This window comes from Cicer arietinum, chromosome 2, assembly GCF_000331145.2.
Source record: "Cicer arietinum cultivar CDC Frontier isolate Library 1 chromosome 2, Cicar.CDCFrontier_v2.0, whole genome shotgun sequence".
In the NCBI taxonomy this organism is placed as follows: Eukaryota; Viridiplantae; Streptophyta; class Magnoliopsida; order Fabales; family Fabaceae; genus Cicer; species Cicer arietinum.
Genome location: NC_021161.2, coordinates 14,851,294 through 14,864,455, shown reverse-complemented (window position 1 = coordinate 14,864,455; position 13,162 = coordinate 14,851,294). Strand labels below are relative to the sequence as shown.

At 29.0% G+C, this 13,162-nt stretch overlaps 1 protein-coding gene, 1 non-coding gene and 1 pseudogene across 2 annotated transcripts; 2 read left to right on the top strand and 1 right to left on the bottom strand.

Moving 5' to 3' along the window:
* Positions 1-207: 207 nt before the first annotated feature.
* Positions 208-278, bottom strand: TRNAG-CCC (transfer RNA glycine (anticodon CCC)). Its single transcript has one exon. It is a non-coding gene; the product is annotated as a tRNA-Gly (tRNA).
* Positions 279-6,028: 5,750 nt separating this feature from the next.
* On the top strand, positions 6,029-7,492 carry LOC101493049 (uncharacterized). The gene has a single exon (XM_004490294.1). It carries the CDS (start codon positions 6,029-6,031, stop codon positions 7,490-7,492), a length of 1,464 nt encoding a protein of 487 aa, XP_004490351.1.
* A 683-nt stretch (positions 7,493-8,175) lies between these two features.
* The window catches only part of LOC140919360 (uncharacterized), an 11,006-nt pseudogene continuing 6,019 nt past the window's right edge, over positions 8,176-13,162 (top strand).

Below are 13,162 nucleotides of genomic sequence, written 5' to 3'. Positions count from 1 at the left end.
AATAAAAAAACATTATCATATATCAAATTCGGCAATAAATACTAATAACAATTACAAGCAAAGATGAATTATATAAATGACGTTTTACAAAATCAACTACTATTAAACTTATTTCACATGCGCTATCTCAAATGCAACAATAATAACTACAGTAACAAGTCAATCAATAAAAAAAAAAACTAAAACAACAACAGTAACAACAAAATTTGCGCATCCAGGGAATCGAACCCTGGTCAGTACCGTGGGAGGGTACTATGATACCACTACACCAGATGCGCTTATTCAATGTTAAATGATTTCTCATTTTGTATTAATTCGTTTTTATTTGGTTAACTAGCACAGTATGCAATGTGTTTCTATTCGTTGGAGAAATTAAGAATAAATTATGGTTTAGATGTGATAATAACAAAAGTATTCAAAATTAATTCCAAAAGTTTGTTGTTCCACCCGCATTTGCTTGTTGTCAGCTTCGACATTAACATAAATACTTATTGTGACACCAAAGTAATTGTTTTAGGCCTATAAAAAAACTTAAATTTTTATTTAATAAAAAAATATTAAAAAAAATTTATACTTAATAAATCTTATCTAAAATTAATATTCTCTCAAAAACTAATTGAATGAATTCTTAAAGAAATATTATAAAAAAAATATACTTCTATTAATTTAATACATATTTTTTTGCCCTAAAGTATCTAAAAAATAATATTTCATAAATTTTTTAATAATTTTACTAAAATATATTATTAACTCTAAATGTTTTATATTAAAATTCATTTTAAACATCTTAATATCTTGGTTCAACTATGTGTGAAAGTAAAAGGAGTATTAGAGGTATACTACTTAATTTTGTCAGTTTGGCAAAGTTAAGAAGCGAGCTTAGAGTTTATAGGTTATATATAGCTTATAATGCTTTTCGATAAGCTAATACAACTAACTTAGAAGTTTATAACTTATAGCTAAACTTTTTTTTTCTTTCTATTTTTACCCTTATTATTATCACTAGATTATTGCTTACCCTTTATGATTTATTTATTATAATTTAAAATAAATAATTTTAAAATTTCAATTTAAAACAATTTTAATAAATAATATTTTAAAGGAAATAATTCAAAATAATTTATTTATTATAATTTAAAATAAATAAACTAACTAAATGAATAAAAAAATTCAGATTAATAAATAATTTATTTATTATAATTTGAAATTATTTATAAATAATTTAAATTTTAAAATAATTCATATTTTAAATCAAAAAAATTTATTTATTTCAAATTAAAATAGTGATATATATCGGATTGACAAAATTGAACTTATAAAATTTATTTTTAATTAAGAATGTGCTTTTTAGTTACTTTACATTTGTAAGCTAATTGAACCGCTAATTTGACTGAACAATTCATTTTAGATGTTTTCACCTTAGGACAATGTTTTTATGTTTGAATTAGAAAAAATAGATTTGATAAAATCTAATTTTACTCTTATATTTTTCCTAGGGATGAGAATAGGCTAGGCGATCCATCAGATGTCTATGATTTGGTCTACTTTATGGTCTAGTCTGGTCTATATTTAATAAAAAGGCTAGACTCATACTATTTTTAAAGCCTATTTATTTAAATAGGTCAGACTCAGGCTTATAAAAAAAAACTTATTAGACAATCACTTAGTAGTTGTTCAATTAGACGATAATATTATTTCCTATTTTAAAATCTATCAATTAGACACTTAGGCAATCACTCAGTAGTTGTTCCATATTCCGTAGTCGTTCCATATTCGGTAACGATTCCATATTCGATAATCATTTCATATTCAGTAGTCGTTCTATTAGGCAATCACTCAGTAGTCATTCCATATTTGTTTGAGAGGTAATAATGGGTGCATTTGTTTCAGAAAAAAAAAAAATCTATTATGTGAAACCAAAAATCAATTTTTAAAGTTTAAATGTGTTTGTTTCAAATTTTTTGTAAATCATTTTGTTAGAAAAATTATTTTTTGTTTAATATATATAGATATGTAAAATATAAAATTTAAATGTTTTAATGTTAATAAGACTTGTAAATAGGCTTTTAGGTTAGACCATGCCGGAAAAAAGCCTATGATAGGCCGTAAGTCAGACTTAGGCCTAAAAAATTAACCGCATGTTAGACTCATGTTTTTCAAAGTCTGGACTGACATGACCTATTCTCACCCCTAATTTTTACCTATTCTCATTGAAAAATTTTGGACCCAATTTTTACTCTCACAAATAGAACATTTTTGGTAAAACACTTTTTTGCCACAAATTCGGTTTAGAAATTAATATATCAGAAATTTTAACTTTTTTTATAAATAAAACACCATAAAAAAAATTCACATATCAGAAATTTCATTTTATATTAAATTTCTAGTATATAAATAAATAAAAGTTACACTTCAAAAATTTTGAAATGAAATTTGCAGTATATGTAAAAAAGAATTACGTTTTTCAAAAATTTTGGTTTAGTAAAAAAATTGAAAAAAAGTTCACATACATAAAAATTCAAAAACTCAATTTAAAAAAACTGACAAATAAATTTACATACAAAACTTTTGATTTAGGTTAAAAAAAAAAATCTCACTACAACTTTGGAACCATTTTTCGGTGACCACTCATTTTTTTCACGTAAGTATATATGAAATATGTCTTATCCAGGGACGATCCTATGTTGGGTCGATTGAAAGTTGGAGCCCCTACTTTGTTTTTCATATTTTTATTTTTATTTTTAATATAGATAGTTTAGTTAATTGATTAAGGTCGCTCTCACTTCTAAAATCAAAACTCGCAAAACTAAATACATAAAATTATCAATTTATATTATTTTTAAGTTTAACTCTTTTATTTAGTGTCTGATCAATAATTTTAAGAGTGTATTATCGTCAAACATAAATGTCAATTATTTCTTTGTATAGTTTGTTTAAATTTAAAATATTCTTTTCATACATTTCATAATAAAATGTTGAATAATTAAATACTTGTTAATGAGTATTATTAAGAATTAAATATAAAATTACATACAATATAAATGAATAATTATTTAGTTATTTATAAATATTTTTATTGACATTAAAAATAAAAAAATCGTGAATGTTTCACGAAAAAAAACTATTATAATGTACAGTTATACTATAAAAAAGATAATAAAAAATTATGCACATTTAATATTCTAAATATTTATATACGTCGACTTCACTGCTCAAATTTTTTATCCGTCCCTAGTCTTTATCATTCATATATTTTCTTATCTCATAATGAAATAATTTGATAAGACAAAAACATATTTGTGGGATAGAAGAGTCATGAGTGTACTCTTAGAAATCGAACAAAAGAAAATGATAGTGTCATAGAACTAACCACCTTATGGATGCTATTGGATCAAGGTTGGAGAGTGCAAGTATGTGGAGAAATAAATTAAGGAATCATTATTTTTACACCGTTTGTGTTTTATTAAACAAGTCATTCTCCCAAACATGATCCCAAAAATACCCAACCCGTTCCAGAGCAATTGAGTGAATATTGATAACTATATTAGATAATCTTATTATACATTAGTAGTAAGGGTATTTTAGAAACTTATATTCTCTTGTATATAAAACTCATTGTAACCTTATTAACTTAAGCTTGATTCATTCTATGTTATGAAACCCTAGAGTGATTGTCTCTCTTCTTCATCTTTTTATTGTTAACATGGTATCAAATAGCTTTGATTGATTTTGGGGCTGGTACCAATTTGTTTCCTCCGATTCCAACCCGTTTTGCAGCCGGTACCGATTTGCTTCCTCCGTCTCCGATGCGATTTTGCCTTTCTATTTCCGGCGTGATTCTGCTCTTCTGTTTCCAGTGTGGTTCTATTGTTCTATTTTCGGCGTGATTTTGTTTGGTTCTTGTTGACTCTGCTGTTGACAAGTTATCCCTAATTTATTTTGTCTCAATGATTGTGTTTGTGTATTTTCCTGTCATTATTGTTATGGTGGTGTTATGGTTGGTGTTAAGGATGATTCTCTTCAAGCTGTTAGTGTTCACCTCAATGGACAAAATTACTCTTATTGGAGTTATGTGATGAAATTTTTTTTGATTGGAAAAGATATGTGGGGTTTTGTTGATGGAATTTCTGTTAAGCCTACAAATAAAAATGATGAAACTCAATATGCAAAAGATCTGAAAACATGGAATCACTATAAGAAATTTGCCATATACCAACGGTTGTTTTTAGTAACACATATAAATACCATAGGTATAGATATAATATACCAACAACCACTAAACAAGAAGTCCTAGGTATAGAGAGGTATTTAGAGATAGGTATTTAGTGACAGAGTTAAATAGTTGGTATACCCCAAAATAAATAAATAAATTCAGTCTCGCCTCAAAACTCTGAGTTCCCGCTGCCAAATACCTAAATCCTCTTTTACAAGCTGCGCTGCTTCAACTTACCCTCCTCTCCTGCAAAACCCCTAAACGCACAAGTTGCTTCGAATACCCTCCTCTCCATCCAACACCTCCATTCGCAACCTCACCGCCGTCGCCGCTGCAACCTTTAACGAGCAACCTTCCTTTAACGAGCAACCTCGCCACCTCCGCTGCTCGTTGTCGCTACAATCTTCAACGAGCAACCTTGTCGCCACTGTCGTCGCCGCATCAATCTTAATCTAACAACCTTCCTTCAACGAGAAATCTCACCGGTCGCCACCGCTACAATCTTCACTCCCTGCTGCCGGCCAGAAATCTTATCAACACGATACCAACCTCCAGTTATCTCTTGAATCAAGGTATGCAGGTTTCTGCAATTTTTCTAAAAAATCCCCAATTTTCTTTGCAATTTTTCTGCAGTTTTGTGTTTTTGCTTAAAAAGCCCTCAATATAAATGAGAATATTGCAATAATTAGATAAATGATATATCATTTTATCATGTCTAAAATGACTCATGTTGATTTTAAATCCCTATTTATAAAGTACACGAATCAAACTAGGTTTCATTTGTTAGGGGTTGTATATCTTATCTGGTGTTGATTGGTATACGATTAAATCAGTCTCGACCCAAAAAAATTCCAGATGCAATTACTCATTATTTTTTTATGACATTACAATAATAAAATTTTATTTAACGGACAATATCCCATTAGTTTATTGTTAGCCTTTTTTTACTGCATTGTTAAAGGATTTTTTGAATGGAGATAGAAGTACCGTATTGAAGCAAGCCAATGCTTGCTGTAATTTTTTTTCTATGAGTTGCTATGGTGCATTTGTTTAGCTTAGCAGAATGTCTGAATTTTGAATTCTTCAGGAGTAGTATTGTTGTTATAGTTCCTTTTGAATTACTTTGTTTTAATTATATTGCTTTATTTTTTTTTCTGGGTGTAAGTAATTAGCAATATGAGGGGTATGGTAATATAAGTTGTATTCAAGATTCATATAAAATTTATTCCTGCTAAATTATATGTTTTGATTATTCTTATTCCTTTTCTTATCAACTCTTTAAATGCTATCAACTCTTTAAATGCTATACAGTGCAGGGACTCTTAGAGATATCACAGTGCAGCCAGTTTCACATAAGCTCTATTTTGAAGACATACATTTAGAGGTTTTGGTCGACAAATCAAGGTACCATTTAGTAAGTCTGTCTTTAGATTTTTCCTGCAATTTTGGTTTTTTTTTTTGCAATATTCCATTATACTTTCTACAATTTTTCATTATAGGTTATTCTATTTCATTGCTATCTTTTCTTCCTTTATAAAAGACAAACATGCATCTTTCTGCTTTCTTTTTAAAATTAATCTTTCTTTTAACTCCTCTTTATGCATTATATTTTCTAGTCAACTATATATATATATTTTTTTGCTTCATGGTGAATTTATTCTAATTAAGTTTGAATATGTTTTATTCAAATTAAGGCACACAAATTTCAGCTCATATATATTCCCTTTGCTTTGGTGTTTGCTCTGGTTTGTTTTATTTTGATTTTCCTTTCTTGTTTGTTTCGTCTCTTTTATTTTTTGTTCAACATTTGGTCTAATGGCGCATAGAGAGTGGATGGGTGATGAATCAAAACAAAGTGTAGAATATATTCAAGGGGTTAATGAATTTCTTGAATTTGCTTTTCAAAATTCAGAAATCAATGGAAAAATAATGTGCCCTTGTACAAATTGTGCCAATTGTCACTCATATTCTCGTAGAATTGTTTACGAACACTTAACTAATCCACGATGTGGATTTCTTAGAGGTTATAGGCGATGGGTATTTCATGGTGAGAAGCCTACAACTTCAAGCACCACAACTGAACGTGTAGAAATGGAGCATGACATGGATGGATTAATTAATGATATTTTTGTAATTGATTCTATAAAAGAGCCATTTTGTGGTGAAGGTGGAAGGAATCCAGATGTCGGAGAAACATCTAAGATTTACCAATTTGTGAGGGAGAATGAACAAATGCTCTATCCAAACTGTAGGAAGTATAGCAAGCTATCATTTATCATACATTTCTATCATTTAAAGTGTCTTCATGGATGGAGTGACAAATCATTTTCTATGTTGTTAGATTTACTCAGAGATGTTTTATCAGAAGAAAATAGTTTGCCAAAGTCATACTATGAAACTAAGAAGATAATTTTAGGGTTAGGATTGGGGTATAAGAAGATTCATGCTTGTCTAAATGATTACATACTCTATTGGGATAGATATATAAATGATCAAGTATGTCCAAAGTGTGGTACGTCAAGGTGGAAACCAAAAGATGAAGATGTACAAACTAATGGGATGGAGACCTCTCAAAAGCGAAAGAATTTACCATCAAAAATTCTTCGATGGTTCCCATTGAAGCCAAGACTGCAGAGGTTGTTCATGTCCTCCAAAGTTGCTGAGTCGATGAGATGGCACCATGAGGGTCGATTGAATGATTGTCTTCTTTGGCATCCTACTGGCTCCCTTGCTTGGAAAGAGTTTGATGCTCGATATCCAATATTTTCTTCAGATCCTCGTAATGTTCGATTAGGAGTGGCTTCTGATGGGTTCAATCCTTTCAAGACTATGAGTATTACTCATAGCACTTGGCCTGTTATGGTAATTCCATATAATCTTCCTCCTTGGATGTGCATGAAACAATCATTCTTCATGTTATCACTACTAATTCCTGGTCCTAAAGGTCCCGGAAATAACATTGATGTTTACCTACAACCATTAGTACAAGAGTTGCAAGACTTATGGGAAAATGGAATTGAAACATTTGATGCCTATAAGAAAGAGACATTTCAACTTCATGTTGTTATAATGTGGACTATTAATGACTTTCCAGCATATGCTAACCTGTCTGGATGGAGTACTAAAGGTCAATATGCATGTCCTTGTTGTGGTATTGAAACAACCTCACGATGGTTACGTCATGGTAAAAAATTTTGTTACATGTGTCATCGTCATTGGTTAGCTCCCAACCATAAATGGAGGTTAAATAGTAAGATTTTGATGGAACACGGGAGTTAAGGAATCCTCCTAGAAGAATTGATGGAAGTGATATTTTAAGGCAAATGGATGAATCTAGAGAAGAAGGTATAGCGAATGGGGCACAACCTTGGAAAAAGAAGAGTATTTTCTTCACACTGCCTTATTGGCAATATAATGTATTGCGTCACAATCTTGATGTGATGCACATTGAAAACAATGTATGTGATAACATCATAGGTACATTGTTAAACCAAGAAGGAAAGTCCAAAGATAATATAAGGCGCGAGTTGACCTTGTAGATATGGGCATAAGAAATATGCTTCACCCACAACCAAGCCCTAAAAGTAGTATAATGTTTTTGCCAAGAGCATGTTATCAAATGACTAACAAAGAAAAGGATGCTTTTTTGAGCATCCTTAAGAATGTAAAAACTCCAGATGAATGCTCATCAAGCATCCCACGTTGTGTGCATATCAAGCAACACAAAATATTTGGCTTAAAAAGTTATGATTGTCATGTTTTGATGCAAGAGCTTATTCCAATTGCATTAAGGGGCACATTGCTAGATAAAGTCACTTTAGTTTTGATTGATTTTTGCAATTTCTTCAAGCAAATTTGTTCTAAGGTACTTAGTGTGGAATTTCTAGAACAATTGGAGTCTCAAATTGCGGTGACACTTTGTCAATTGAAAACAATTTTCCCTCCTTCATTTTTTTACTATCATGGTGCATTTGGTAATCCATTTGGCATATGAAGCCAATGTTGCTGGACCGGTACAATATAGATGGATGTATCCTATTGAGAGGTATGCATCTTTTATTATTAACAATCTCCTTAATGAAAAAGGCATAGATATCTAAAATAAATTAAATTTCAGGTTTCTTTTGACTCTTAAATCCTTTGTACGTAATAAAGCATATCCAGAAGGATCAATTGCAGAAGGTTATTTGGCCAATGAATGTTTGACGTTTTGTTCGCAATATCTATCTGGGGTTGAAACAAGGTTTAATAGACCTAGAAGAAATGATGATGAAATTGATTCTATATTGTCAGATAATGTGACATTCTTACATCCTATTGGAAGACCATTGGGGGGGTAAAATACCACAAAAATTACAAATAGGGAAGCGAAAGAGAGTGAGTAGAACTAAACTTGACAAAAAAGAGTTAGCACAAGCACATAGATATGTGCTTTCTAATTGTGACGAAGTTGCTCCATTTATAGAGTAAGACACCAAATCATATTTAATTTTTATACTAATTGTAGTACCTCAATTTTGTCCGAATAATTAAAAATTATTTGAATAATAATAATAATAATAATAATAATAATATATCTAATAAATATTTTGCAGTTGTTATCGAAAATTTAAAAAAAAAAAATTAGTATTTTACCATTCAAGTTTAAATATGTACCAAATTTAAAACAAAAATAAAACACCACAATTCTAATTTTGTTTTTACTTTTCATTATTTGGATTGCAAATCCAAAGTACAGCCAGGCTGTATTTATTGTCAGCCAACCTTTCTTCTTCTTCACTTTATGCCTCCTTCATTTTAGACCTCTTTGCTGTCAAACACACATATATGTTACTCTTTTATTCTTTTTGTCTTGTTAAGATTCCTGTTATAAACCAGTTATTTCACTAATTTGATTTACTTTGTAATTTAATAAAGAGATTACTTGTAACACATAGAAAGCCAGAAAAAAAATTCTTTCCTAAAATCATACTTTGCTTAAAATTGTTAAAAAAAAACAATCTAAAATCCAATTAATTTTTGTTGAGTAACAATGCAAAATCCAGAACTCGTATTTATCTAATTAGAAATTAATGTATGAAAAATAACTATATTTTTATAAATAATAATGAAGGTAATTAATTAGTAATAAACCTAATTTATTTTATTTATGAACGATATTAAATATTGAAAGGGTAATTAGATATATTTTTTTTATTTTTTTTTTAAAAGGGTAAAGATAAAACTATAATCAAATATTGTAAGGTTAATTAGATGTGACATCTTTTTAATCTTTGAGTTATTAGAACACAAATTGTGACAATTTGATGGTTCTAAATCTCATAATCACAAATAAATTAATAAACTAAAAATTCATAAACAAATTAATCATAAAAATTATTTAAAGTTAATTAAAATTTTTTTAATCTCGGAGTTACATAATACAAATTATATATTTTGATAACTCTAAAACTTACTTTTTTAAAAACTTTATTTAGTTGTTGTTGTTATTATTATTATTATTATTATTATTATTATTATATTTCCCCATATTATCACTACTGGCCTCAGCATTTGTTATCCTACTGCTAACTCTATTATTAGTGTGTTGGTATTCGCATAAGAAATGACACTAGCAACCTGCCATCCATACTTTCTTTTTCTCTAATATCACGTGAGGCAATATCAAGTAACATGTGTGTATGTAATGCTGTAAATTACTATTTTATTTCATTTAACTTAAATAATAATAATTATTTAATTTAATAATGATGGTCATTTAACATAATTTAATTTGATTTAATATAAATAATGACTAATTAGTAATAAACATAATTCATTTCACTTATAAATGATATTAATATGCTATTTAATATTAAATGAGTTATGCTTTCATCATTTGATTCACTAAAAAGTATTTGAAAGAGTTCACAATTTGTATATAGTTTTTATTTTATTAATCTGGTATTTTTATTTTTTATTTATTTAATAAATAACAATACAAGTCTATATTTTTTTTTTACCGTTTATTTTATTTTTAGGTGTGTTTATTATTGAGCTTATTTCGTAGAATTATTTAAATTTATTTAATTTTTAACATCAATTATTATTATTATTATTATTTTAAAAGGGTAAAGATAAAACTATAATCGAATATTGTAAGGTTAATTAGATGTGACATCTTTTTAATCTTTGAGTTATTAGAACACAAATTGTGACAATTTGATGGTTCTAAATCTCATAATCACAAATGATTTAATAAACTAAAAATTCATAAACAAATAAATCATAAAAATTATTTAAAGTTAATTAAAATCTTTTAATCTCGGAGTTACATAATACAAATTATATATTTTGATAACTCTAAAACTTATCCTTTTAAAAAAAAATTTATTTAATTATTATTATTATTACTATTATTACTATTATTTTTGAAGTTGTTAAGATACAAATTAAACTATTTGTTTGTTTTGAAATTCAATTTAAAAATAAAAAATAAAATATTCTTAAGAGGATTAAATTAGATGTGACATCTTTTTACTCCTTGGATTTTGAGACACGAGTTGTACAATTCGATCGTCTTAAAATTCATATTTTAAGATAATTATTCAAATCAAACAAGTTTTTTTATGTTCGTCAAAATTATTTTTTTTAAGTAACAAAATACAATTTATTTAAAAGCAATCAACGCATTCACATTTTTTTACCAAGAACTACGTAGCTTTGATTTCTCCATCGTACCGGGAGATACGTAGGAGCAAGATCACACTCTTGTCAAGCACACTAATAAAAACTTTCTTTTTTGTTCTACTATTTTTTAACACACTTTTATCTCAAAAATCACATTTATAAAAACATTTTATAATCATATTTAATAATAAAGATGAATAAATATATATTTAAGTTGATATAATTTTGCACAATTAATTATAGGTAACCGTTTTTAGCGGATGTCGTAGGGTGCTAATACCTTCCCTACGCATAATCGACTCCCGAACTCAAAATTTGGTTTCAAATACCATTTTTATTTTTTTTTTTATATTTTTAAGGGTTTCCCAATATTTTCCCTATTTTAAAATAAATTTTGGTGGCGACTCCATTGAATTTGATGAAAACTCGAAATTTTAGGCCGCGACAGCTGGCGACTCCACTAGGGACATTTCGAGAGTCAATCCTAAAAATTAATTGTGCATAACTTTATAACTTTTTTCTATATTTGCTTATTTTTCATTTTCATTTTCTTTGTGTTTTTTATTTTTTAATAAGTATTAGTTGACATTATAATATTCTTTTAGGCTAGTAGATTATTTTTTATTTTATTTTATGTTATTTATTTATCTATTTATTTTATATATGTATATATGTTTTGTTAGTATTATGGATTTATTGAATTATGTTTATTCAACACCTACACTTTTTTAAGACACACACTTATGAGTGGAACCTTATACCCGGGTTTGAACAAAACTTAAGTTTAGTTTCGAGATCGCGTAGTGGTAGCCTTTTGGATGTACATCCTGTTTGGATAGCATGAAGATCTCACCTAGAGTTTGATCCTATTGAGGTTATTGTCACTTCAAATAGTTTACCTATTGTTGTTGACAATATTCTAAAATAGGATTATTGGCTCTAGGAACCGTGTTTAGAACCATAGAGCCTCCCTTGTGAGAGTTTCGCTACATAAGCCAACAGATCCTTTCATTGTAAGAATATCTATAAAAACCAAAAAAATTATCTCATATATTCAAGACATTATAAATATATATTAGTTTCGTTCATATGTCATGACATTTTTTTCTCTCTTTCTAAGGAAAAATAAAACATAATAGCATTTTGCATAAATTTTCAAGATTTTTGGGGAATCATACAAATCTTAGTCACGTGTTATTTAAGTGGACAATGGGATCTAAAAAAACAAAAAATTTACTTTTAAAGTTCAAGCAACCTGATAATATCAAAGAAGGATTTGCTATTTCAATTTCTGATCCCCATATTTTCTTCACTAATAATTCGTTCTTGTTAAAAAAATTTACATAAGGCTTATGATTCCCCAACATCCAACTATCATAATTAACTAAATGATCCCGGTTATACTCCACCTTTAGTCGTCAACCCCCAAAACCCAAACCAATCACAAATTCCATCTCTTCTGGGCTATATGCCACCCCAAAACACTCAACCCTCTGAAAATATTCTATATATTGCACCCCAAGTACCCCATTTCGATACTAATGGAAATTGGCATCAACCTCACATTGAGGATGATACACAATCAAAGGAAAAATTCTATGTCTTGGAAGAACGAATAAAAGCTATTGAGGGGTATAATGTTTATGGCCTTGAAGCTTTCGATATGTGTTTGGTTCCTGATGTGACTATCCCTCCCAAATTCAAGGTTCCTAACTTTGAAAAATACAAGGGCAACACATGTCCTAAAAATCATCTAACTATGTATTGCAGAAAAATGGCATCTCATGCTCATAATGATAAACTTCTCATTCACTTTTTCCAAGACAGTTTGAGTGGGGCATCGTTAAGTTGGTATATGCATCTTGAGCGAAATCAAATTCGTTCATGGAAGGACCTAGCTGATGCCTTTTTGAAGCAATACATGTACAACGTTGACCTGGCCCCTGATAGGATGCAATTGCAAAATTCATTGAAAAAGGACAACGAAGCTTTCAAAGAATACGCACAACGGTGGAGGGAAATGGCCTCACAAGTAGAACCCCCATTATCTGAAAGACAAATGGTTGGTATGTTTATGGATACTCTCTAGTTGCCTTTTTATGACAAGATGATTGGGAGTATGTCATCAAATTTTCTGACCTTGTCATGATAGGAGAAAGGATAGAGTGTGGGATGAGGAATGGCAAGATCGTATGTGCAACAACTAGCATGAAACGACCCCAGACAACATTCACAAAAAAGAAAGAAGGAGACGCTAACGCTGTAATGGTAAACCCCAGA